Here is a 27,721-nt window from a genome sequence, read left to right as displayed (position 1 = left end):
TTTCGGATAAAATGGAGCCTATATTTCGACAGTCCCTACGTAAAGTATCGAATCTGCAAAATTACATTGTGTAGATCCAATACTTTACGTATGGATCGTGGAATAAACATCACTTGTTTAGTGTTAATTTCCATGGCGATAAGCACTTCGATCCTTATTGTCTTAAATAAATGCAATTCATTTTAATAAGGACCGTTTAAATATCGACAGTCCTCTGTAGTATTGAATCTGCAAAATACAATTTTGCTGATTCGATACTATACGTAGGGACCGTCGATTTCAAGTTAGACCTGCCATATATCAATGAAAACTGAATTTATTTCCATGCAGTAGTTTTTGTGTAATGCCTATACAAACATACAAAAAGATACTAAGTAAAACACCCCCTATATAAATATTTCTTCAATATCTATACTGTGACATTGGCCTGTTACAATATTATTATATGTAAAGATTTATCCGCCTTATTATTTACATCATGTTTTTCTTTTTCAGAAGTTGGCAAAGATGTAATATTTATGATGAGAAATACTTTTCTTGCGAGCGAAGCCGCGAGCAACGCCTAGTATTTTATAAAATAAATTTCATCTTTATTACATGTCATACAGATCAGACACCACCTTAGGGTTCTTCCATACTGTACCCTAAATCCGCACCTATAAGAACCCTTTTTTACGTACCATAGAGTCGATTATCCTTTGGCAAGTCCAGCCCCATTTCAAACGTCAGTAAAATAGAGCAAAAGATTTATGTGGGTCAATTTGTAACAGTGTAAATTTTTTAAAAATTGCAACTCGCAATTGTTTGCGAGGATTTGAACAGTTTGAGAAAATTGCTTTTGTTTTTTTTTTATAATATATTATAGCTGTTTGACAAACTGTTTTAGTACTTCCTTTGAGTAAAATACAGATCAATTTTAATTGTCGTTCTACGTAACAACTCAACAAAATTTCATCACAATCTGATGAGTGGTTTAAAAACGCTTAGAGGACAAATAGATTCACATATTCATACGTATTATTAATGCACTTTATCCCAGAAGAGGTAGGCAGAGGCGTAACTGGAGCACGCACTTTCCGCCTTACATTCCGTCCCATGATGTGATAGGCGAGCCTATCACCATATCGGGCACAAATTCCAGACTCCGGGCTGATACTACAAAAAACCAATATCACTTTGCCCGACCCGGGAATCGAACCCTAGACGTTAACACAGCAGTCGTACCATAAAACAACTACGCCATCGAACATTCTAAACAAATCCATTTTTATTTAAATAGATGTTGCACTATTTTTTATGCAATTTCAACTTTATTGCTATGACAATATTGTAGGTATAAGGTATTAATATGAGAATAGTGATTGTCTAGATTCAATTGGTTGTCGTAGTTTGCGGCATGCACAATATTATAAAAAAATAAAGGTAAATTTAGCTTAATTCTTATCTGCAACTAATTTTGTTTCCAAAAACCTATTATTAACGCATGATTAAGGACTATAATACGAGTAATATTTATAGAATTCCCAAAAACAATCGTGAGTTCATTTACCTGAGTCAATTTGCAAAAATATACGAAACAAATTCACTAATACAATGTGTCACGATTTAAAAACAAAATGACAAAATCAACATGAAAAATTTCCTTAATTTTAGAAATTTCAATGACGATATCATGGGTATGAAATCCACGAACCGTCATGCAATGGAATTCTTCCTAAAAAACTGTAATTCCACTGACTCAGTGATCTATATTTTCAATCGAATCAATTCTTATATTTAGTGCGTACTCGTAACGCTTGCACTTTTGGCAAGCGGCTCTTCCTTGTGGCCGAGTAGTTGCATAAATCTGTACTCATTGTCATTTCAAAACAAACTGTTTGCTTCCATACTAAAGTCCAATTCAGTTTGTGGCGAATATGATGACATTTGAAACATCACACGCGAATATTTGTAGACCAGAATAATACAGACAAACAAATCGGTCAGACCGCTTCTGATTTTAGATTTGCGCGGACGTGGAAGTCACCTAACCTCGGAAATGAACGCGAAAAAAAATAAAAACAAAAAGGCTAACAAGCAGCCGAACCCGACGCCACCACAAAAAGAACAATCAGAGAAAATACAGGAAAAAAATGAAAGTGAGTTAAGTGATCGAGTGGATATAATTAGTGGTATAGTGACTGAACCGGAGATTGAAATACCTAAGAAACCAAAAAGAAATCGAGGTAAGAAAAAGAAACAAGATAGAGAAGACGATGATAAGAATGAAGAAAAGACGCCAGAACCAGTTAAAGAGATTGATAATAAAAGTGAAATTCCCGACACCGACGTTAATATTAATATTACCGATTCGAAACCGAAAACTGTATCCGAACCCATCGAGGACATTTCTATTGCCCCTACTGAACCAATAAAAGATGAGACTGAAATACAAATAGCAGAAAATGTACTGAAAACCGAGCCGTTTGAGCAAGAGGTAAAGCACTCTAAGAAGAAGAATAAGAAAAAGAAACGACACGACTCAGATAGAAGTGATAAGAGTGGAGATGCACTATTGTGTACTGCTGCATTTCAAAAACTATTAGATGACTCTGATGAAAAACCTACGGATGGAATGGAGGACAGAGAAGGTGATAGTGTAAAAGAAAAATTAATAGAAGATAACCTATTGGCTGTAACAGAAGATGACAAGGGACCTAGCCTAGTTGCTGATGATACTCAAACCATTTCTACGCCTGAAACTGAGAAACATATAGATGTAACGCCTGAAGTCCATAAATTTGAAAGTAAGAAGAAAAAAAATAAAAAAGATAAGAAAAATCCGCCTAAATCAGAAGAAATTGATGTGTTGATTCCAGTAGAATCCTCTAAAAGTTTTGAACCAGTACGTGATACTAAAATGCCTGATGAAATTATTCAGACACAAGCTACTTATATTGAAGCAGAATCACTGAAAGATATTACAGAAGTAATTTCATCAGAGAATATTGAATTAGACACTCAGTTCGAAAACACATCTAAAGATGTAATCAAAGCAAGCAAGGTGCAGGTAACGAGAGAAAACGAGAATGTGGATATAATCCCTAAAGATGATAGTATTGCAGAAATCTCTAAGCCGGATAAAGGAAGCCCGAAACCAAAGGCAAAAATAGCAAAGCCTGTAGATAAAAAACGAAAGGGTAAACAAGAGTCTACAGATGTTTCAATGAGTGAAGGCGTTAGTACTACACTTGAATCGCTAATTTTAGAACAACCTTCTAGGGTCATAACAACGCCTGACGTACCAGATATTATACAAAAAGAAAATATACTCGATACTCCAGAATTAAAAGAAATATTCAAACCCACACAGCAATTAATAACTGATATCTGTGAATTTACGGCATCAAAAGAAGAGACTAAATTAGACACTTTCACTGTGGAGGAACAATTTGATCAAACAGCAGCACTACAACGTAGGGATAACATAATTGCAGAAGCAATTGGAAATAAATCCACAATACAACATAGTGCAGAAGAGCAAAAATATGTACCTATAGATAACAAAACGGGTAAAAAGAAACGGAAACCACTAAAAATGCCTATACCCAGCCCCGTGGAAGTAGAACCTATTCAAACTTTAGAGGAAATGACAACAGAGCTTAGCAAAGAAGGAAAAGACATTGGTGATGTCGAATCAATATTTGAAACCTTGGTCCCAACAGATATCGAAGTAAAAGCAACTGACCAAAAACTGGACGAAATTCTTAAGTTGAAAGTAGAATCTCAGGGTGAAACTGTAGATACAAATTCTAAAAGTACTGAACATCCTGAAGAACAATGGATAAAACCAAAAAGGAGAGGAAAAAAGTCGCTCAAAATGCCACCTACTCCTGGGGTCAAAGACGAACAATTCAATTTAAATATAGAAAGAAAAAATGAAGAATGTGCAAAAGAGCCTGAAATAACTGTACAACAATCCCCAATTGAAACTTTAGAAATCCGAAGTGTCAAAGCGGATGATTCTGAATGTTCACCTTGTGACGTCACTCCAGACATCGTGTATCCTCGATCAACAAGCCAACTTAATATCGATAATAATAACAATACGGTAATTTGCGAAATATCTTTACCAGACACATTGAATATCCCCGTAGGATTAACCTCGCCTTTAATTCAAGGGTCGGGAGAAACTCCAATAGGAACACCAATAATGGTATCTTCATTCAATATAACCGAAATGGAAAGCCCTACAGAAAAAACCGATTTGAAATCTAAAGTGATAGAAGTTAATCAAGAAATGGAAGAATTGAGATTATCAATAGAAAGGTCGTTGGCTGAGTTAACAGCAATGGAAAAAAGTGAACAAGAATTAGAAAAGCAATATGAAGAAACACACAGTAGTAAAGTTGAAATCACCACTTCTGAAAAAGAACTCTCTAAACCGGAAGATATTCAAACAACTAAGAAGGAATCGATAGACCTGCAAATAAACCCTGAATATATACCACCTGCTGCAGAAGAAATACCAAAAGAAACCAAAGGAATTGCACCGCTTGCCGTACAAGAAGATGATAAAGATCTAGAAATACCTAAAGAATCCACGGACAGTAAACTCAAAAAAGAAAAAATTGAAAAACCACCAGAAAAGACACAATGTGCTGAAGCACCTCCAATTTGTCCAGCAAGAAGAGATAACAAAGGCAAAGGAAAAAAACGGAAAGGTAAACAAGAAGTTTATCAATCAACTACTACACAAACTTCAGCTGAATCCTCAAAAGACAAAAGAGAAGAAAAGACTGAACAAAAGACAGAGACTCAAGAACAAAGTAAACAAGAGACTAAGCAAAAAGACTCAGAAATATTACCAGGTAATGATGATGTGAATACTTCAGATCCGATTACAGATGTAGATTATGATCCAATAGAAAAATTCGAAGACGCTTTAGGTTCAAGTCCTGACGACGTTGATGTTAATAAAACGTTTGAAATGATACTGAGCGAAGTAACTGATTCTAACCAAAAGGAACTGGCATCAAATAAACCTGATATAAATATCACAGCACCCGAAGAGGATTTTCGGGAAGCCAATGTACCCCAGCCAAAAAACTTGCTAGGCCATCCAAATATTCCTGTATCATCGAATAAGGACGACTTTAAAAAGGAAAAACATAAAAAGTTGAATACTAAACAAGCTAAAGTGAAAATAAAGGATGCCAATGATATAGAATGTATGAAGGAATCAAAGCAATCTCAAACTAAAAGCAAGAAGGCATCAAAAGACTTCCTGTTGAAAAATTCGAATGAAAACGGAGATTTTATTTACAAATACAGTTTTCGTAAGGTGTTCTTGCAGAATACGTGCCACGTGTGCGCTAAGGAGTTGTCTTCTATACGAGTTCCGTGCAATTTCTGCAACTTGCTGTTCTACTGCAGCATAAAACATAAGGATGAAGACTGGCCACAGCACCAAGCGCTGTGCTTCGCTATTTCGACTATCGTTCATGTTAAAGGTTAGTGTAAATAAACTTTGAAACCTGATAGAATTCTCCGTTTTATACCAAATCTCAAGTGTTTCTTTGTTCATTAGCTTTTGCTGACGAGTCGTGACTTAAGCTGCGCTAAAATCTTTCTTAGTTTCTTTACTTATTTTTCCTCATTAATATACAGAGGATATATTTAAGTCAATCCAAAACTTCTATCTATGTATCAAACAACCAAAATTTAACGGTTTATTTATTGTACATACAAGTTCAGAACTTCCATATTTATTAGAATCCTACATAATATCATTATTTAAAATTTCTATTACAGATCAGAAACACATCTATGCCGAAGCGAAGAACATTACTGGGCAGAATTATCGTCTACTGAGAATGCAGATGATACTCTCCTGTGAAAAGGTCCTGAAGCGCAGGCTTGTGCCGTGGGAGCAGGAGGCGCTCTTGTACCCTAGGATTTGCGCTGACGTCAGATGTCGGGAATGGAGGCAGACAAGGCTTAAAGATTGTGAGGGATGTGGACAGGTAACCTCTTGTTAAATCTATAATGAGAAAAGCAAGCCGCTCGGCTAATGGACAACTTATAATTTAATGAACAGATTTAATCAATTTGGGAATTTGAATTAAGTAGACTTGTAGACTTTGCTCACCTTGACATATTGAATGTTGAAATGCAAAATCTTTATATTATCAAGACCCCGTATGGTAACGTGAGTCATAAAAATGACCCTCCTTAATAGGCCAAGTAAATGTATCGCGTTCTGGAATCAACCTATGCGTACCTATATCCGACTTAGAAACATGCCGGCATTATGTCATCTGGCGAGAGATCATCTATCGTCAATCGTTACTCCTCCGGGACGCCAGTTCACTTATATTGCAGTGACGTCACATTACCATGCCCATATGAAGAACAATAAAACAACATAGCGTGGTTAAAGAAATATTTTCTATAGCTCTATATCTAATTACCGAAGATTACTTTCGATTAGGCTAACGAACCGTAAACAACGATGAACCCGATTAACACGTTTAGCTTTAGTATTTGGGTTGGTGCCCGCGCATAGCAGCTAAATACTCTGAGTGTCGTACGTCTACTTAATCATTTGTCTTGCCATTCCCTGTCGACAAGAGATGTATTTGCCAAGAGAACGCATATTCTGGCACTCCAATGGCTATTGTAAAAGCAACAGATAAGGTTCATAACTTAAAATTTTAATTCCATTTCAATATTAAATTGCAGAAAGGATTTAGATTAATATTTATGAACAGCTGCCAAACCGGTGCCTCTAGCATCTGAACTTCTTTAGGATTTCGGTCTATATCTATAACAAAACCTTCATTATAGAATTAATTTCGGATATATAGCTGATAATTTTTAGACCTTGATCAAGGAGATAAATTTTTGAAAATATTAACAATTGATGCCTATATTGCTTTTCAGATATCCTACTGCGCCAATAGCCTCGACCACTTACCATTGTCTCACCAACGTTGGTGCAAATCTTACGCCTTATATCAGAAGTTGGTGACATACCAACAGACCAAAGGACGATTGGAGCCAAAGCTCCCTACCAAGGTAATGACGGGAGACTACGAAATACCGGAGAAGATCAATGAGGTGCTAGCTTCTATGTATGAAGAGGAAATTGGTGAGTGTGGCTTTATCTGAAAATAATATCACCCCGGTAGAACTAGGTTTCGATGCTCTGTGAAATAATTTCTCAAAATTACATAACTCCAAAAAATAGGCAGATACGTAAGTTCAACGTCAGCTACTGAGTTTAATCATTCTATCTAAATGTCTTAATTTTCTTTAATATTTTTCAAAGTTTTCTTAGCCATTCGATTTCCTGACCTATATGAGTAAGTCACGACTCTATTATAGATTCAGTAAATAGAAAACAAATGATTATTTTTCAGATATGAACGACATACAGTACGCGGCATTGACTCAAATAGCCACAGCGCCTTTGACTGTAGCTTACAGTCACCAGCTATATCGGAAAGTTAGCAAACCTTCCACCAATGGCATATACAAGGTATGACTATCACTACATTGGCCTTTTATGATTGATAAGGGATATCTTGTTTGTGCTTACTCGTTGTGCTGCCTAGCAAGTTACTTGCACATCATCAAAATAATAAAAAATATGCATTTTAATATAAATTGACAAAAGCAGCTAACCTCTCGCCTCATAGTAAGCGATATGACTGCAACACAACTTGAACTTTAAACAAAACACTGACGGCATAGCACTGCGCCCACCACCCTAAGACATGAGGTTTTAAGCCCTATAATGCACAGTAATTCTAATGGCTACACCTCTCAATAAATCTTTAATATAGCATTGCTTCCCTAAATACTTGAATTTTAATCGGATGAGAACAAGTTTCTATAATATATAAAATATTATAATCTTGATATCATTACAGAAGTCATCATTCGTCATCCACGTGTTAGGAGCTGAACTCCAGTTTGAAGCCGACGTTCTGAACAAATGGGAGGTGTTCTTCCTCCACCTTCGACCTGACGTGACCGAGTTGGTTGTGGTCCTGATCAGCAGCAACCTTAACCCTGGGAACTTGCCTTTGGATTTGCTTGGAAAGATTCGGTAATTGTTAACTAATCTTTTGAATATAATGTTTCTGAATATAAGTCAGAACTTGAGAGTGGTGTGAAAGTGAAGAGACCTATTTTCAGCAGTGGACGAATGTATATTAATATCCTTGAGGACAGTATAACTGTACTAAATCCTTGGTGGCATTCAGTACAGTCCATCGATCAAAACCAGGGTCACACCGCCTTACAGAACATTTATCTTATTAAAACCAAACTTTTTCCAGGTTGTGCGAGAATTGCCATCAGAACAAGCGCCGCGTGATCTTCAGTTTCCAAGACAAGTTGTCATACCAAGAGTATAGGACCAGTGATGACTTCATATACCCTGATATAGGTAGGCAGACTTCTGTGTATTTAATAAAAAAAAAGCCTAGAAAAGTCTTGAAAACAAACACAAACAATTTAAGGTTTACTAGCAGCAAATAGGTTATGAATTGTGATATTTTTAATTTTTCTGGTTGCGCGAATGTTAGACATCGAAATACGACTAGTTTTATTTCCATATGAGACTCTTGGGTAATATCTTGATCTTCCAAAACAGGGCCCCGATGGTAAAAAGTAAACCAAATCCTTTTTGCACTATCCCTTAAAATATATGTGCTTTTCATCACTTTTTTCCATCATTGTGTCGACTAGCGAGGGATAACGAACTCTTGTCAGTCGATACTCTTTCTGGCCACTCCACTTACCATCAGATGTAGTAGAGTCACTTTATTGTTTGCATTAAAAACTGTTGAACCGAACCCGTACTTGAAGGGTATGTGGAAGAAATAAACTACAATACCGTTTTCAGTTTGCGCCTTCAACGCTAGCATCAACCGCTCCTCCTACTACCCCAAGGACCAGTGGCCAGGCATCATTTCATCGGTGATGAGGCTCCGATCACCATTCCTCATCACCTCTCACACCCCTACGGAGCTTCACCGCGACCTAATCAAGGTCAAGGAATGCGGAGAAGTGAAAGTGATGGTGGAACCTCAGAGGAACTACTTCGCCAGCGTCCGGCCCGACAGAAACTTCATAACTGATGATGAAACTCCTTTGCTATTTAAAAATCAATGTTTCGCGGTTTTATGTGGTGTTTAGCTTGAATAAATGATTTTCAGTTTTTTAATCTATTTTCTTTTGTCGTCAGACCTCAAGTGTATGTATATTAAAATAAAGTTAATATTATGCAATCATAATTCAAAAAGAAATAAATTTAAAATTACGAGCTTTATATTGGTGAAAGATTCTTAATAGTTGTGTTTTTGGCATTCGTGAGAGATACTTGGAAGTCCAAACGATCTCGTTCAAGAACTGGATATTAGGGGCCTTAACTCTACAGATTCGACATCTTGAATGAGTGATTGAGGGGATGTTAATACAATTGCTTTATTAGATTTTCTGCTTTATTTGTTTTTGAAAATTATTTTTGTTAAACGACTGTCTGGAACTGTAAAAAACATTATGTAACTTTTGAAAATAAAAATATATTTATTTATTCACCGCTCAACACTCACAGACAATATTAGTCCTTTCATAATTTTACAGAGACTTATCATACTTTTTTCTCTCTCTTTCGCAAGGCGCAGTTTGCACATCTGCCAATTTCCTACCTTGATATTGGCAGAACCATCGTCTGTCAATGGTGCCACAATCTAACAATTGAATTATATTAATTGAGGGAGTGATATCAACCAACTCAGGAACTATATGAAGAGAAACTTGAAACAAAAACAAAAATACACAATAAAAATTTATTAATAAAAATATTCACAATTACATAATATTCTCTATTCGTATTTACAATACATATAACAATTAATACTATATCACAGACAATACGACTGTTAGTCACATATAGCTTAAGGATGTACTAACTATTGTCGATATATCGATAATATATAAAATACTGATATACACGGTCTTTGACCTAGTTTCAGATTGTAAAGAACAACCCTATCTAAATGAAGAAGTTTGTATGAGGCAACAATACTAGTACATTTTGAGAATGGAGGTTAGATTTTACTGGCTTGGACAACTTACTAAATATATTTACCGCCAAGGAAATTTAAAACATCGTGCTATCACTGTCATCCATTAGGAGATGACAAAGACAGCACAATTATTAAAACATTTTTAGCGTTAATCATTAATATAGTGAGTTGTGCAAGTCAGCCTACATCTGATACATTGCTGTAATCAAGACATAACACCTCTTTTAAAAAGGCAATGGACCGAAAATTAATACCTGTAAACGTACTACAGAACTAATTAATTGTTAAATCTATCGATACATCGACAATCTATATAATCCTAGCACATCCCTATAACGGCACATAGACACTTGACCGCAGAATAAAAATAAAACACGCAAATATAATTTCTGAACGGCACGCTCACTCGAGTCCCAGCACCAGCCACCTAAAAGAGATAGTTATATACATACACACACAGAAAGGACAGAGACAGAAGATTAGAATCCAAGAAACAAAGACAGATGACGTCAAAAAGCTTGCAAATTATTTGGAGTTTGGAATTTGTGACCGACATTGTGTTGATTATGAAAAAAAACATATATTTTTGTAACAATTTCTTTTTCATAGTAATTGCTTAAGGTTTCCGCAAATATGAAGATTGATTACTTATTCGTCAATAAGAATTCTCACAAAAGATTAAACTCAATAAAGGATCCAAAAGAACATATATATAGTTTATTTACTGTACTTATCTTTATTATGATTGAGTTTATTTTCATTCATAAAGTATTAAGAATTTAATGTTCCGTATTTCTCTTAATAATTTGCAATATATTGCTTTAAAATATCATAATTTAATAAATAAATTTATAATTTTTACACAAAATATATACACACAGAAAATTAGAAAAATATGTAAAGATTTGGTGTTATTTACACAAAGTTATGACATAGATACGTTAACAGGCAATGGAGTGTTTGGGATAATTCATTCATTAAAACTAATGGAAAGTCTGCCAATCCACACTAGGTCAGAGTGGTAGACTCGGGTCTAAATCCTCAGCATAGTTCAGAAGGTCCATGCCCAGCAGTAGGTTAGAATAACATACAGGGCTGATATTGTAATATTATTTGAAATAACAAAGAAGGGATAAGATATTATTATTCACTTTTAGTTTGTCAATTTCATTCGTGTTCTATTTTAGACGGAAATGTTATGATAGTTATTTCTTAGTTGCACTGTTTAATATCTTGAGAGGTTAGGAATTAGATGCAAGAACCAAGATAAAGATTTTGTTGTGAATCATCTTGTTAATAAGTTTTTAAATTGTATGGTAGAAGTGTTATTATTTACGGAGTGCCGATATGAACATTCGCAGTTTCAAATCCCAAGGGCACACACCTCTGACATTTCTAAAATCATGTATGTTTTTTTGTGAATTATTGCTTGCTACCTGCATACTTAATAATTTCTCTATAGGAATTTTGAGGGTGTATGAAGTCTACCAATCCGCACTAGACCAGCGTGGTAGACTAAGACCTAATCCCTCTCAGTAGAGGAGACTTTTGCCCAGCAATGGGACTGTATATAATACAGGGCTGATATTGTAAATATTATTATTGACTAAAAACATTTTCATTAATTGGGAGCAAAATACCATGTTTAAAGCCACCAGGTGCTGCAAGCAGTGGAGTACAGACTATAGACAGACATAATTTCACTGGAGTCAGTATCACTATTCAATTCTAACGTACACATTAAAAAGGGTTTTTTTAATTCTTCTCAGTAAGGCGACGCCATCGTGAGGCATACAAAATCTGTTGGTCATTGAAGGCGGCAGGTATAATGACCTAAGCTTTATTATTATATTGATAGAATTATCCTCAACAAAATGATATCACGTTGCAGAAATGCGACAGTAAAACCTTAGAAGTATCAGGCAAAGAGTTCGCAAGGCAATAAAGACGTTAAATATTTAACCCTTTTAAAAGAATTTACACATCTTGTTAAGTGCAAAGCAGACACTTTGTTGTCATTAGTTTTGATATCGCTGTTTCCATTCGTTTAATATTATTATTAATTCATAATATAAAATTGTCACAGGCCGATGCCTGTACCTATAGATATTGAAGAAAAAATAATATAGGGGTATATATTAGAGCAACAGAAGCTATTTCAACAGTTTTAGGTTTTTTATCTGTCTGTTTGTACTCGCATCATCTAAAAACTTCTGCGTATAATTGAATGCGAATTTTACCTATATTGCTTAGAGGTGTAACTTAAAATGTAGACTACATTTTATCAAAAGAAATTATAAAGTGGGACTGAAATCACGAAAAACTTTTAACGTGAGCGTAGGCACGAGCAATAGCTTATTCATAATAAAGGCGCCCATACCTACAAGTGTGTGAAGTATCAACTAACCAACGAAGTAAATTCCAGCGTCATAATAATAAAGAAGTGACCTTCACTGCGAACTGTTTGCCTGGTACAACTTCGGTTGTATTAATAAAGCAAAAGAAAAAACATATACCTTAAAGTACATAGACATTAACCTGGTCTAGTTCTGTCGTAGAAGCAGTTGCTTCCGATGCTTCTTTGGTATCGAAATCAATACTTTCTGCAGCTTCAATCTTATTATCGACATTATATGATGAATTGCTAATACTGATTGCGTCGTCAGAACTTTCTAGATTGTCCAGGAATGTATCTTGGTTAAAGAATTGTGTATTTTCTGTATCATTTATGTTGATATTATTAATTTCAGATTTGAATTCTATGTCTGTATTAACATTTGTGTATTCATCATCTATGGATTGCGTTACATCAGCATCAGATGTTCCCATTGATTCTAGTTTGTCAATTTGTTTTTGACTCTCCAGATACAAATTTTCTAATTCTGTTTCTGTAGAATCTGAAGTTCTTAAATTCCCTGAAGTAGTTGTTTCTGACATCCCTATTTGTTTATTATTTAAATAATCTAATGTAAACGTTTCTTTCGCTTTCTGATTCTCTTGACTTATATCAGAAGCACTTTCTGTAGTAGAGTCGAATACGTCATTTTGATTATTCTGATGTAATTTGGTGATTAAATATTCTCCGCTAAACATTTTATCTAACGTTTCTTCAGAACTATGAACAGATTCAGTAGTTGAGATTTCTGTATTAGTAATACCTTTAGTAACAAACTTAGCAACTAAATCTTCGTTACTGAGAGAATCATACTCTTCTGAGTATTCTTTGAATTTTTTTACAGGATCTTTAGATATGCTTTCAGTAGACAATGTGGGTGATTTGTTTTGTAATTCTGTAGTGGAAAATTCTGTGCTAGATGTTGTTGACGTGTATTTTTTATCATATTGTGTAAATTCTGTAGACGATGGGTTCGCTATTAGTTTTATAGTTTTTGAATAATCGTTTGGTGTCATATACTCTGTGCTTAAACTCTTTGTATCATCTTTGAGATCAATAGATTCTGCCGTTTCTGTTGATATACCTGTGGTCACATGATGGTTTTGTAATTTTAATGTCAAAAATTCTGAACTAGTTATTTGTGATGTTTCTAGATTTGAAGGAAAATCTGTAGAAGCTTTAGTTAAATCAATGTCTTGAACATTTTGATTGCTTTGAACGAATTTTGTGACTAAATTTTCTGGACTAGAATTTATCGTTTCTGTATGACTAATATTTAATAATTCTGTAGGTAATTCTGTACTCAACATTATATTTGTATCTTTATTATTTTGAACTATACCATCTATATCTACGGATTGACTAGTATCTCTGTAATAACTTTGTTTATCAGTTGTAATATCAATAAACGGTAGACCTTTCTTTTCGTTTTTAGTCATATTATGCTCCTCCATTAAAGAATTGAAAATGATCTCCATAAGTATACTGTCATTAATATTTGGTACAGTTTGGTTGATTTTGTCGTATTGTGAACCTTTTCTTTTGATTTCCTCAACAACGTAATTTTCAATATCTTGCGTGTAATTTTCTGGTGGAACCCAATCGAACTCTGGATCTGTGATATTCGTTTGAAAATCTGGTCTTTTCGTTGTTATCCTTTCGACTGATATTGGTGGCATTTCGTCTCTTATCTTCGTCGATGGTTTGGTGTACGCTGCAATAGCAGGGCCTAAGGTGTTGTCTAAATAATCTTTCAGTTTCTTACATTTGCTCACCGTATTTACATCATTCGAACTTCCCCATATGATGAAGCCTGACGCATTTGATTTATACAAAGTGTCTAAGGCTGTTTTCAGGTCCTCCTAGAAAAGTATAACGAAAGTGATAAATACAAGTGCATCATAGAGTATTTAAATGTATAAATTTTTATAGCTTAACCGAATATAATCGCAGACAGAAAATATAGACTTTTGAAGCAGTGAGAAAACCCTGGTTATCATTAGGTTTTCTGCAATCACTCTTATTAAATGAAAATACAAACCTCACTGAAATATCCTCCATCTCTGTACCGAAACCAGAAGTAAGGGAGCACTGGAGTGTTCTTGTATTTGATCCTATCAGCTTCCTTCACCCTCCCACGTATGAGGCCTGCCAGTTGGGAGGAGGTGAGGTCCCGCGAGCTGTATACTGAAGGATAGAGAGCAGTACTCTCCGACCACAACCAGTGTGCACTGGAAATACAAAAGATTATATATACAAAGCGACTTCACTATATGTGATGCTCAGTATAAAGAATCGATTCATTAGATGTTGCTAGTGGTAGGTTACTCATATCCACCTGGATTGATATAACCGTATAGATGATATAAAAACCCCATAATATCAAACGTAAGAGAGTCGCATCGCGGGATTAGCACGTTTATACCCATATTGTCTTTAGTTTGTCTAATAGATGATCTTTCGTAAGCTAGAAACCGGCTGGAATGTTACCTTCGCTATATATTCTGTTTCTGCCAAGTTTTGGACATTATCGTGTTCAGGTTTGAAGGAGATAGTAACTAGTATAATTATTGGGCATTAGAAGACTAATACCCGTATTTACAAACAATATTAAGATACAAACAAATACAATACGCCTGTACTCATAGTGTCGGCAATGTCATAGTTTTCTTTGGCTTCGTTCAGCTTTATTTATCTGACAGCCAACTAAAGTAGAGTTGTGTCTCAATATTAGCCAATCACAGCGGCCCTATTTCTGCGTACTGCGAAGGCTGTCATGCCGTAAGCAGCAAGAAATAAACTTATTATAAACGCATTGCGCCTTATATTTAAGTAACGTTTCTGAACACGGACCTTAACATATAACTTCTAAGTGACGAGCACAGTGCCACTCTATATTTACAGAATCTTCTTCTAGTATAAATTCTGGGTAGTGTTATAAACTTTTGTAGGTAGTCATGATGTTTACGTCATATTTTTGTATAAATTGCCACTGGCGAGCATGTTTATTTTTTTTATTTTTTATTGCTTTGAATGACACGACAAGCTTGCCATTCGCCTGATGGTAAGCGATACAATCGCCCATATACAATAGAAATACCATCTAACCTCCAGTCTAGTAGTTACATTGGCTACAATGTTCTTCAAACCGGAACAAAATAGGGACTATACTATTGCTTGGCCGCAGAAAAAACATTGTGGTGGTACCTACCCAGACGAACTCTCACATATGAGAAACCAGCCACCACTAAATCTACGATTGGACGTCAAGTTATAACGCTTCCATATTATAATTATGCTCATTGTTCCGTAAAATAATTTTATAGTAAACAAATATTTCCATTATTTACAGCGTAAACAATGCGTAAGATAAATTTGCATAAAATGCATATTTGTAATTGTGAATTGTCGTGACAAATTCTGAATAACAATATGTACTGCGTAATATATTGAGGCACGGCATCACGCACTTATCAGTTACTGATGCATATTTTCCTGCCTACAAGATATTGTTATGCTAAGTCTTAGCATATTTTTTCTATTATCTCAGCTTAGAGGCTGGTTGGAGGAAAAATTATATTCTCAGCTGCAGTGGCGTCTGGTGAAGTTTTTTGAAAGAAAACCCGACGTAACATATAGGTACTAATATTCATAAATGCGGTCTGCAAATCATTTTAATGATTCTTAAAGTCCACAAAAATTCTACATCAAGAGAAGCCGGTAGGAATTGAATTATATGGACCGTTCGTCATTACTCGGCTGTTTAGCGAAGACCTTAGCCAGCTCAAGGCCCCGGATAAAAGCAAAATAAATGCTTTATTGGTTAACAGAGTGGTGACTTATAAAAAAGTCGTCAGCTTAAAGTCTTAAGTCTTCGCGCGAGGATCTCGTGTAAGCGCGTACAACAGTCTAGTCCCTAAAACGCGGTTCGATATGGTAAAGGAAGCCTGTTCCCAACAGCGAGACGGCACATACAATTATAATTTACTGTAACACCTTTTTATACAATATAGTATGCAACATGATCATAATTATAATACAGTACTGACAATTCAGGAACTCATGTAAGGTTTCTTTACCGGTCATTCTCTTCAGGGACTTTATTTGCGCATGATTCTTTCATCTTGTTATTCGCCATGTTGAAACAGTAGGGGAAGCCGTAGTATCCCCATAGGGCGTTGGGCCGCATCTGCTTGGCGATAGAGACAGTGGTCTGCATGAATGCGCGCGCAGCATCCTCAAAACGTTGTTTCGCCTGGAAAATACCATTTATTCTCTTAATAGTCTGAAGTCATCTAAAATTAGTACCAATGAGTATGCAATTGTTTCTTGCTTTGCTCTTTACCAAGAAACAAACACATATCACGCCTTTATCCCTGAAAGGGGGAGGGACAGGGGAACCCAGGGCAATCACATTTTGCTTTATATGTTCCGCCCCAAGATATGATAAGGGGCGAGCCTATCGCCATATCGGATACGCATTCCAAACCCCGGGCTGATGCCGAGTAGAAAACCCATTATCATTGCCCGACACTAGATTCGAACCCGGGCTTCAAATCAGTAGCCATACCGCGCATGCAACACCTACCAAGACAGTATCTTTTAGAATTTTTATTCCAATTCTAATTCCGTTTTTTTTTTTTGTAAGGCGTGTGCGCGCGTTTACTCTATTATACTTGCACTAATCTCGACAACACAAACTGCTGTGTATCCGTGGCGGAAAGTGAGATTTTCCAAAAGAGAACCCAACACAACATATAGGTCCTAATATGCATAAATCTGCAAATCATTCTAATGATAATTAGATTCTACAAAAATACTACGTTTTTTTATTGCTTTGAATGACGAGACGAGTTTGCTTTTCACCTGAAGGTAAGCGATACGACTGCCTTTAAACAGTAGAAACACCATCCAACACCTTGAATTACAAAGTATTATTTAGTATTCCACCGCGCTCGGCATCCTAAGTTATGTTAAGTCTTATTATGTCGAGTTACACTGGCTACAATATCCTTCAAACCTAACACAACAGTGACTACACACTGCTGCTTGGCGGCAGAAATAGTCATTGCGGTTTTACAAACCCAGACGGACTCTCACATATAAGACCTACCACCAGTAAAATAAAATGAAGGGAAGTCGGCATAAATCAAGTTATATGGACCATTCGCCACTATGTATGCTAATGACGAACGTTAAGAATATCATATTTATTTTACGCATTGGTCAATTAAAATAGCCTATGCGGGAATTTCGCCTAACCACAATTAATTCATAAACACAAACAATAATATTGTAGTAAACAAGTGAATCATATCAGTTTTGCGGTGCTTCTGTAGTTAATAACAATTAGCATGAAATAACTAATGTTTTCATATAAATATGACGTATGTGTGACGCAATGGAGGATGAGTCTTTGAAACGAGGACCGTGAGTTCAACATCCCAAATGGATCAAAATTGTTCTTCACAAATCATGTTTTTGTTTTTGAAATCGTAGAATAGAAAGTTTCTAGAAATTTTCGATACCAACTAAGTATCCAAGACTTATCTGTTAAAGCACAGGAATATGCGTTAATATTGATTATGATATATAATCTATAGCGTTCCACGAACAAAGGGCTATCCAACAGTAAAACAATTTTTCAGTTTGAATCAGTAGTTCCTGAGATTAGCGCGTTCAAACAAACAAACTCTTCAGCTTTATATAATAGTATGGAAGATTATTTTTTTACTAGATAGGCTAAGGTAAAGGATTCATTCCGGTTTCCAAAAAATGTATATACTTTAATAGGAAGACTGTAAAAAATCGATTATAATTCACACACAATCACACTTTTCCCAAAGGGTAAGCAGAGGTGCAACTGGTGTACTCACTTTCACCATACGTATTCCATCCCATGATGCGATAGAGGATATCGCCATATCGGGCACAAATTCCAGACTACAGACTGGTACTGAGTACAAAAACCCAACATTACTTTGTCCGACCCGAGGATCAAACCCGAGACCTCAGCACTGTAGTCGTACCGAATTACAACAACGTCCTAGAGGCGGTCTCATATTAATTCCCGTTAATCACTACTATAAATTCATACATTTAGTCTTTGATCATGTCGGGTTGGCTATACGCTGTCTTCCAAACATAAACAGTCTTACTTATAAAAAAATCGCAAAGCTATGCTTAGTTAAAACGCAAATTAACTCGATCAGCTGTAAGTCAAAACCCCTCGTGCCTCTTAATAAGGCTTAAACTAGGAAAACGGTAATGTTTTTAACAGCCATTTAAGCAATTCTTAATCACCTCTTAACGATGAAACAAGTTTTTAAGTAAGACTGAAAGAATAAAGGCAAAGTATATAAACCGAATATATGTATATCTACGGGTGAAAGTCTAATTGTTATTTTTTGGGAGACTAATTTCATACATTAAAATTAAACTACTTTTCGGATTCCATGTGACCCCCCGTGACCATGAACGCTGCAAAGTCTTCAAAACGTCGGGAGAAAACTAATTTATATAAAAAACCGCGATAGAATCCGAAAATTAGTTTAATTGTAATGTCTAACATTCGCGTAAATATAAGTTTCAAACATATTAAAAATCAGCACGTTTTTCTACGTATTTTAAACTAGTTAAAGTTTTTCGAAAAAATTGTCGCATGTCAGTTAGCCTTTTAACCGATATGTATATGTATGTAACAAAGTTCTTGTACAACAAATGTTGCAATAACGGACAGTAAACGCATGTTATCTCACTTTTTAATTAGGACAGCGCGCTCAATAAAGGGACTGCTCAAACGTTTACAATGTAATTAAAGATTGTTTAGAATTGTCAACAGATCTGAGATGAGAGTAACAGGAATCCTATCTTACTTTCTAAGTATTCCCTACTAATATAATGTTAGTATGTGAGTTTTTTTTCATTACTCATTACACTAGTGGTAGGTCTTTCATATGTGAGAGTCCGCCTGGTTAGGTATCACTGCAATGTTTATTTTTGCCGCCAGGCAGCAATATGTACTCACTCGTTGTGTTCCGGTTTGAAGTATATTGTAGCCAGTGTAACTACTGGACATAATAAGAGTTAACATCTCATGTCTCAGGATGGCGAGCGCAGTGTAATAGCAAACAATACTTCATAATTCAAGGTTTTGGTGGTATTTTTACTGTTTATTGGCCGTATTGCTTACCATTAGGCGAAAGGCAAGCTAAGAAAAAAGAAAAGAAAATATAAAAAAGAAATTAATTGCTTGATAAAAACTGACTACGAATCCTCAAAACTGTTTCGTTATTGAGTCAATTTTCTCTTTTACTTCTATTTTTCTTTGGTGTTCATCTGTTTTCTTCTATAAGTTCCATGGCTAAATTTGTCGCGAAAGACTTTAAAAAATCTGCTGCTGTCTTCCTAAGACTATAGATATAACAATTAAAAGCGATCCCACAGCAGCGTTTGATGGGCAAGTATTTAGGGCACTGGTTGCGCAACGAATATATTTATATAAAACTAGCTTTTCCCGCGGCTCCGCCCGCGTTATAAAGTTTTTCAGGCTAAAGTTTTCCGTTATGAAAGTAGTAGTTTCCCGGGACCCTATGTTCTTCCCGGGGTCTCAAACTGTCTCCATACCAAATTTTATCTTAATACGTTGGGTAGTTTTTGAGTTCAACACGTTCAGGCAGACAGATGCAGCGGGGACTTTGTTTTATAATATATTTTTAGAACTTTTAAGAGGAACAATCCCGTCATACATCATTGTTGCATAACTTTAACCGTTTACGCAGTGCACGCAACGGAAGCTCTCAAAACTAATAAATTGTCCCCGTTTTGCAACATGTTTCATTACTGCCGCTCCTAGAGGTCATAGCGTGATGATATATAACTTAGAGCACTCCACGAACAAAGGGCTATTCAACACAAAAAGAATTTTTCAGTTCGAATCGGTAGTTCCTGAGATGAGCCATTACTGCTCCGCTCCTATTAGGTATAGCGTGATGATATATAGCTTATAGCACTCCACTAACAAAGGGCTATCCAACGCAAAAATAATTTTTCAGTTTGGACCGGTAGTTCCTGAGATCAGCCATTACTGCTCCGCTCCTATTGGGTATAGCGTGATGATATATAGCCTATAGCACTCCACGAACAAAGGGCTATCCAACGCAAAAAGAATTTTTCAGTTTGGACCGGTAGTTCCTGAGATTAGCGCGTTCAAACAAACAAACAAACAAACTCTTCAGCTTTATATAATAGTATAGATGTGGCCCGTTACTGTCAATTCAATGGCAATGACTGACTGATTTTTGTATGTGTCCCTGCTGTGTTTACCCTAAATTTGGTTGCGAACTTTAATATAGAACCCTCTAGAACATTGTTTTTTAAAGAGAGCGACAAGGAGGCGTGACAGTCGAAAAGAGGGGCATTAATGTAGATTTTTTCAATCTATTTGTATCTTCAGACACTTTCCTAGCCTCTCATCCACCACTACAACTTCTGTAAACCAGAATCAGCAGTAGCACGCATTTCATGACACCGAGTGCTGAAGCTCAGCGAGTGTCAAAGTATTTCTATTTCTCGGCAACAGTGCTTTTTCTGGATGAAAGATACCATATGTCTTTCTGTACCCCTGACAACGTTGTGCAAAAATTCATGATCATCGGTTTGAGTAGTTAAAGCGAGGAGACGTAACAAACTCACTTTCATATTAGTTAGGATACTTGGTGATCTCCTTGTCTTCCTCTTTCTTGCATTAAAGAGCAGGGGGACATGTTCATTTCTGTATGAGGCAGCAAACTAGTAAAAATTACTTTGGGAACCCCGCTATGAAAAAAAAATTTGGTAATTCTTCTTAAGGATTACTTACAAATTTATAATTGTTAATTGGCAATCTGTTTCACTTAATTCATTACCTACTAACTGTACCAGAGTCTATCCATGTAAATATACTGATATTACTTCTTGTATAATTTTTTGTTTGTTAACTTAAATGCTCTCTAAAATTTCGCCTACATAATAAACCCGCATCTAAATCAGTTCAGCCGTTTTTATGCGACGCGCGAACAAATTAACTTACTGCTTGTAAGTATATATTATGAAATGCGTCCGTCCATGCAATACGCAGAAATCACTATAATTAGTCATTTGTGGAGGGTACTTAAGTGCATTCCTTAATTGGAATTTGTTACGTCATTTCTTCTTGAATGCGTAAATTTATAAAATATGAAACTATTTTTTTTTTTATTGCTTTAAATGACGAGACGAGCTTACCGTGCGCTTGTTGGTAAACGATACGACCGCCCATAAACAGTAGAAACACCATCCAACACCTCGACTTACAAAGTATTGTTTGGTATTCCACTGCGCTCGCCATCCAGAGACATGAGATGTTATGTCTCATTATGTCCTTCGAACCGGAACACAACAGTGAGTACACGTTGCTGCTTAGCGGCAGAAATAGACATTGCAGTGGTACCTACCCAGGCGGACTCGCACATATGAGAGACCTACCACCACTAACTATATCCAGGTTAGGTCTATATTTGTCGAATCGAAATAAAAAAAATAATAATCCCAACACTGGAATCAAACATAATAGTCGCGACACAACATGAACCATCATCTAGTATTATTATTCCAAAACTTGACCGAATTAAAAATTTCATGTCAATAATATGTTCATTAACGTGTCGAGAATACCGTGAACATTTAAGTTATATCAACAAAATATAAATAACATGTGAAAATTTAAAAACTTTCGACTTCAATAAATACCTCTAAAAGAGAAGATATATGCCTACTGTTCCTTTAAGTTTATAATCTATCTAATATAAATAAGTATATCATCGGAGACGGTTATAAAACTACAACAGCATAGTTTTCTAATAACAACTGTAAAAACAAACAAAGTTTTTTTTTTATTATTAATAAGAGGTAATTTTCGTAACTACGTTCTCTAATTATAAGTACGTATATAAAATGTTTGCATACCGTTGAAACGGTGAAACATGTTGCACATGTAAGATATTTAACATCATAATTTATACCTGTTTTATCACTACATACTATAAAACAAAGTCGCTTTCTCTGTCCCTATGTGTGCTTAATAATATCAGCCCTGTATTATATACTTGCCCACTGCTGAGCACGGGCCTCCTCTGCTACTGAGAGGGATTAGGCCTTAGTCCACCACGCTGGCCTAGTGCGGGTTGGTAGACTTCACACACCTTCGAAATTCCTATAGAGAACTTCTCGGATGTGCAGGTTTCCTCACAATGTTTTCCTTCACCGTTAAAGCGAACGATAAATTCACAAAGAAAACGCACATAATTTTTTAGAAAAGTCAGAGGTGTGTGCTCTTGGGATTTGAACCTGCGGACATTCGTCTTGGCAGACCGTTCCACACCCAACTAGGCTATCGCCGCTCCGAGCGGCAATAGCCTAGTTGGGATTTATGTGTGCTTAAATCTTTAAAACTACGCAACGGATTTTGATGCGTTTTTTTTTAATAGATAGAGTGATTCAAGAGGAAGGTTTATATGTATAATAATAACATCCATTAAATAGTCAGCATTGCACCCGTGCGAAGCTGGGGTTGGTCGCTAGTGCAAAATAAATTTATTTGCTTTGAATTGATTCTCGTAAAGCGAGCTGTTGTACCATTTTATTAATATGTACTTATCGGTTAAGTCCAACTCACTTCAGCCTGTATCCACTGCTTCGGCCACCACCAATGGAGCTTCTTCTCTATTTCAATTGATATGTCCTTGTACGGTACCAACACTCCGAAGTTCTGCCGGAAGATCGGACGCCAAGACTCAAAGTCGATGATTCCGACCCCTGGAATGATTTAAATTTAAAGATAAAAAGTTTTTATAATCGTTGTGTTATATAGTAATATAACTAACAAAAGAGAATTATCCTATGTTTGAGTTTGTATATTATTTTATCTACATATAAATAAAAATGTTTTTTCTACGACTTTTCTTAAATCGTTAGATTTTATGTTCATATAAAAATAAACACATAATTTAATTTCCGTTTGAATGTTAGTTTAATCGGAATATAACGTAAAATTTAAAGGACGTAGCAATTAGACGCTGCGCAGACGTTATCCATTGTCGTATTGAGAACCCGACGCAAAACAGTGAATGAATCTCTCCTAGCCGAATTTTGGCCAAGGCGGCCAATCTTAACGGATATCAGCCACGTAGGAGATATTATAGTGCATAAGTGTTGCGCAATACACAGGTGCACTCTCTGTTCCATCACTCTCAAAGTCCAGAGTCTGGCAATCCAACACGACCGAAGACTTATCACAAAACAGTAAAAATCAGCTATCGATATTACGTTTCACAATAATTCTAAATTATGAATTTAATTTTAAATAAATAAACTAAAACATATTGATAATCAAATCAAGTAAAATCGTTTAAAATGTGTCCGCTATTCTTGACTCTAATGCAATAATCCCTTTGCGCGGAGGTTTAAACTGAATTGAACCTTATGGTTTCCAGCACTCATTATACTAATTAAAGCCAAATGAAAATTTTGCATAAATATTTATTGTAGGTGCTATAAACATTTCCTACAAACAAAAACAACTGCAATACATTTACAATTGTTTATGCATTGTCCAAACAATGTAGACATTAAACAATATCAATGCATTAGTGCCATCTGGTTTGTATTTAATAATAAACACAATTTAACGAATTTCAGATGGTGTATGATTAAATATTTACATTAAATCTAATTACACCAGTTGTTAATGGGTTTATAGATGATTGAAAAGTCTCTGGTTGTAGTAATTGCGAAACTCTATTGTAGGTTTGAGTTGCCGTCAAAATCAGTCTGGTTTGTTCCGCTGCAATCGGCATGTTTACTGCGCGCTCGCTACGTGCGCCGCGAGGGCCTTCGCCTCGCTATGAAGCACAATTGACAACATTACAAAATGTAAACATGCCTAAAACAAAAAAAAACCGTTTCTTAATTTTTCCACTCTGAGTTCGATTACGAATTTTTAATATTTTTTTAATACTTAATTTCGAAGAAAAAAAATTAAAAACCGAAAAATGCTTGATGACGTCACATATACGGTTGAATGAAATAGTTCCTCGATCCACCTTACTATTTATTTTAAAAAACTAAGACACCGTCATTTGTCAAGGTCAAATGTCAATATTACAATAGATACGTCACAACTGTTACTACTTTCAAAGAGAGAGAAAGAAACAAAAAATCTGTCACTTCACTTCTTTTTTACTGCAAAGCAAAGGTCATTGCGTTTTGAGCCGTATATTTGACGTCATTTGGTGCTTACGTCGTTTTAGAATAAAACAAAATTCAAAGTGAAAATCATGAATGAAAATATCTGAATTTCGAAAAAAGAAAAAATATAGGTCTCATAATTTTAGATCTAGTTTCATAAAATATAAACATTTGGGTATGTTGAAAAAATGAAATGTTGTCAATTTGCATGTGTGTAAGGTTTTAATTCGCGTGGCAAGAACGCTTTATTATTTTAAAAAGCTAATAATTTCTTAGCCATGGATCTACCACGTGTCTTTTTTTATACGATCGCGCGCGGCAAATTGATCCCACTGCACCTGATGGTTAATGGAGTGGGGTGCAATAAAACGTCGACTGACGAGTGGTGATTATCCCTTAGCAGTCGATACAATTATGGCGGCCTGTTGAAACCGGATATACACGGACTGATCCCAGTAAGCAACACACTAAGGTAGGCCACTATGGCGGGTTTTAACATCTTGTGTACTGTGTTCATTATCCGGGCGGATATAAAATATATCCTACCACCAGCTGAACCGAGCTTACAGGAATTCTAGTGATGGACCAGAGGGAGCTAAGTCTCCAGATCTGAAATAGAACTCGGGACTTCGCAATCAGTTCAAACAATCACTAAACCAAGCAGTCTCACCTCACAACCTTGCTAAATGCCAACACGAGCATTATTAAACATTTATAAATAAATAGTGGATCAAGTTTACCCGCATATGGTCAAGGATAGTAAGATGCTAGAATAACTACATTCCTATCTAGCTTAGAAGTTTTCATGGTTAATTAATTGCTATATTTATGGCCACTTTGTAATGGTGATTTTTACTAAACGTTTTTTTTATAAGCTTGCCGTTCGCCTAATGGTAAGCGATACGACCGCCCATAAACAGTAGAAACACAATCCAACACCTTGAATCACAAAGTATTGTTTGGTATTCCACTGCGCTCGCCATCCTGAGACATGAGATGTTAAATGTTATTATATCTAGTAGTATATATTATATTCGCAATGTTTGGAACTTTTACATTTTCTAACATAAAAAGTATGTGACCATCCAGGACATATTTTATCGCTGTACCAAATTTCGTCCTAATCCATTTAGCGGTTTAACGCTAAATAACAGCCAAATATGTTTCACAAACTTTCACATTCTGCTAATATAATAAGTGTGATAATTTGTGAAAATATGTAAACACATGCTGCTTTCGGAAAATGCACCTTACAGGCTTTCACTTCTGTATAAGTTTCCTGTTTTGTGTTAATTAATTGTAGAAACTTAACTGAGCCATGTACTAACTAATTTGCTTTATTTTATCTTTTTCATTATCGCTTGTATGTTTAGTAAATATATATGTATCATCAGCAGCCATATAAAGTCAACTGCTGGACATAGGCCTCTCCTATAAATTTCCTTCAAACACACATCACTTCTTATGAGTAGGCAGAAAGTAAATTACAGAACCTATTCTTCACTACGTATGTTTCGTCCCATGATCTGATAGGAAGCGAGACTATAGCCATTTCGGTTCAAATTCCAGGCTGATACAGCAGTGAACTAAATATCACTTTTCCTGACCTGGGATTCAAACCTCGGATTTCAGAGCGGCGTTGTACCGCGCAAGCCATGCCAAGCTAGTAAAACTTTAACAGCGTTTATACTTGTATGCATAGGCTAGTAAATTAATAAAGTTTTATCAATAGTTCCGAAACTAATCAACAAGTCGGAGTTCTGAAACTAACGGCCGAGTTCCAACGCTCGGTGATATATATTTTTTTATCTACTTATAGTATGATACATGTCGACGGTTGAAAGCTAATTGACGTAAGACATTTTTTTGCGACACTAAGTTCCATACATATTTAAAATCAGCACTTTTTTCTATGTTTTTTTACACTATATAGTAAAAAAAACCAAGCAGTGTACGTACTTAGGTCTTGGGTTCGATTCCCGGGTCGGGCAGTGATATTGGGTTTTTCTGCTCAGTTTTTTTTATTATATGTCACCCCGGTGTTTGGAATTTTCTTGGCAGCGCCCCATAACATCATGGGACGGAATACAAACAGTGGAAATTATGTGCACCAGTTGCGCCTCTACCTACCCCTTAAGGGATAAAAGGCGAACGTATGTATGTAATGATTAGCCTAATGTTAATTCAGGGCATGGTCTATGTGCGTAGAAAATTTCATCCAAATCCGTTCAGCGGGTTTTTTGTTTTTTTTTATCTTTATTTAAGGGGCTTGGTCGTTATTTCACGACTATGTTGCCCCGTACGTCCGCTATGACCGGCTTTGTTCAACGGTTGCTGAGTCTATTGCTAAACAGCCAAACATAAATAAATTACTCATTTATAATATTCCAAATAATCAATTTATAAGTATCCCATTCCATCACTACGATATAGACAATCCATTTATAAAATTTAAATACCCTCCTACAGCCGTTTGGAATAAACGATTACAATTTTAATCTTTGTCCCGATCTGCGAATGAACCAATCAAAATAAGTCATCAGTTGCCATGTCAAAAACACTCGATTGGCAACATTTCATTTTTTCAACATACTCAAATGTTTATATTATTTGAAACTAGATCTAAAATTATCAAACTCATATTTTTTCTTTTCTCAAAATTCCCATATTTTCATTCATGATTTTCACTTTGAATTTTGTGTTATTGTAAAACTAAGTAAGCACCAAATGACGTCATATACGGCTCAAGGTGTAGACATTTGCATTGCAGTAAAAAAGAAGTAAAGTAACATTTTTTTTTTGTTTTTCTCTTTCTTATTTTTGTTTTAGGCACAGTTTACATTTTGAAGTGTTGTCAATTCTTATTGGTTAATCACGAGCCATCAAAAAGAGCGATTATGATCTTTCATTGAAAACTACGGTCAACCATTTCGAGCAAAACAATGGATGAAAGATTCCGCATGACCTTGTAATGAGCCAA

General features: G+C 35.7%; 2 protein-coding genes across 2 annotated transcripts in view; one reads left to right on the top strand and one right to left on the bottom strand.

Annotated features, from left to right (window-relative positions):
- Positions 1 to 1,960: 1,960 nt before the first annotated feature.
- Positions 1,961 to 9,217, top strand: LOC115444612 (titin). Its single transcript, XM_030170451.2, has 7 exons — positions 1,961 to 5,492; positions 5,794 to 6,005; positions 6,925 to 7,132; positions 7,404 to 7,522; positions 7,917 to 8,095; positions 8,328 to 8,437; positions 8,897 to 9,217. Exons 1-7 carry the CDS (start codon positions 2,039 to 2,041, stop codon positions 9,187 to 9,189), a joined length of 4,575 nt encoding a protein of 1,524 aa, XP_030026311.2. The 5' UTR covers positions 1,961 to 2,038; the 3' UTR covers positions 9,190 to 9,217.
- A 2,623-nt stretch (positions 9,218 to 11,840) lies between these two features.
- LOC115444614 overlaps positions 11,841 to 27,721 on the bottom strand; it is a 39,736-nt gene continuing 23,855 nt past the window's right edge. Inside the window, exons 3-6 of the mRNA XM_030170453.2 lie at positions 23,171 to 23,310; positions 16,557 to 16,732; positions 14,519 to 14,708; positions 11,841 to 14,339 (exon numbers count right to left, since the gene is read on the bottom strand). Of these exons, the coding sequence (XP_030026313.2) occupies positions 12,600 to 14,339; positions 14,519 to 14,708; positions 16,557 to 16,732; positions 23,171 to 23,310 (2,246 nt within the window). The 3' untranslated portion in view covers positions 11,841 to 12,599. The remainder of the gene's footprint in view (positions 14,340 to 14,518; positions 14,709 to 16,556; positions 16,733 to 23,170; positions 23,311 to 27,721) is intronic.

The sequence above is a fragment of the Manduca sexta genome, chromosome 5 (assembly GCF_014839805.1).
Source record: "Manduca sexta isolate Smith_Timp_Sample1 chromosome 5, JHU_Msex_v1.0, whole genome shotgun sequence".
Lineage (NCBI taxonomy): Eukaryota > Metazoa > Arthropoda > Insecta > Lepidoptera > Sphingidae > Manduca > Manduca sexta.
Note: the sequence above shows the minus strand (reverse complement) of the source record. Positions and strands in the feature narration are given on the sequence as shown.

What these genes read in the sequence shown, in the direction of transcription:
- LOC115444612 (XM_030170451.2), top strand. Translation starts at nt 2,039, where the DNA reads ATGAACGCGAAAAAAAATAAAAACAAAAAGGCTAACAAGCAGCCGAAC. An exon ending in GACTATCGTTCATGTTAAAG is followed by an intron (nt 5,493 to 5,793) that starts GTTAGTGTAAAT and finishes TTTCTATTACAG; the next exon opens with ATCAGAAACACATCTATGCC. An exon ending in ATTGTGAGGGATGTGGACAG is followed by an intron (nt 6,006 to 6,924) that starts GTAACCTCTTGT and finishes ATTGCTTTTCAG; the next exon opens with ATATCCTACTGCGCCAATAG.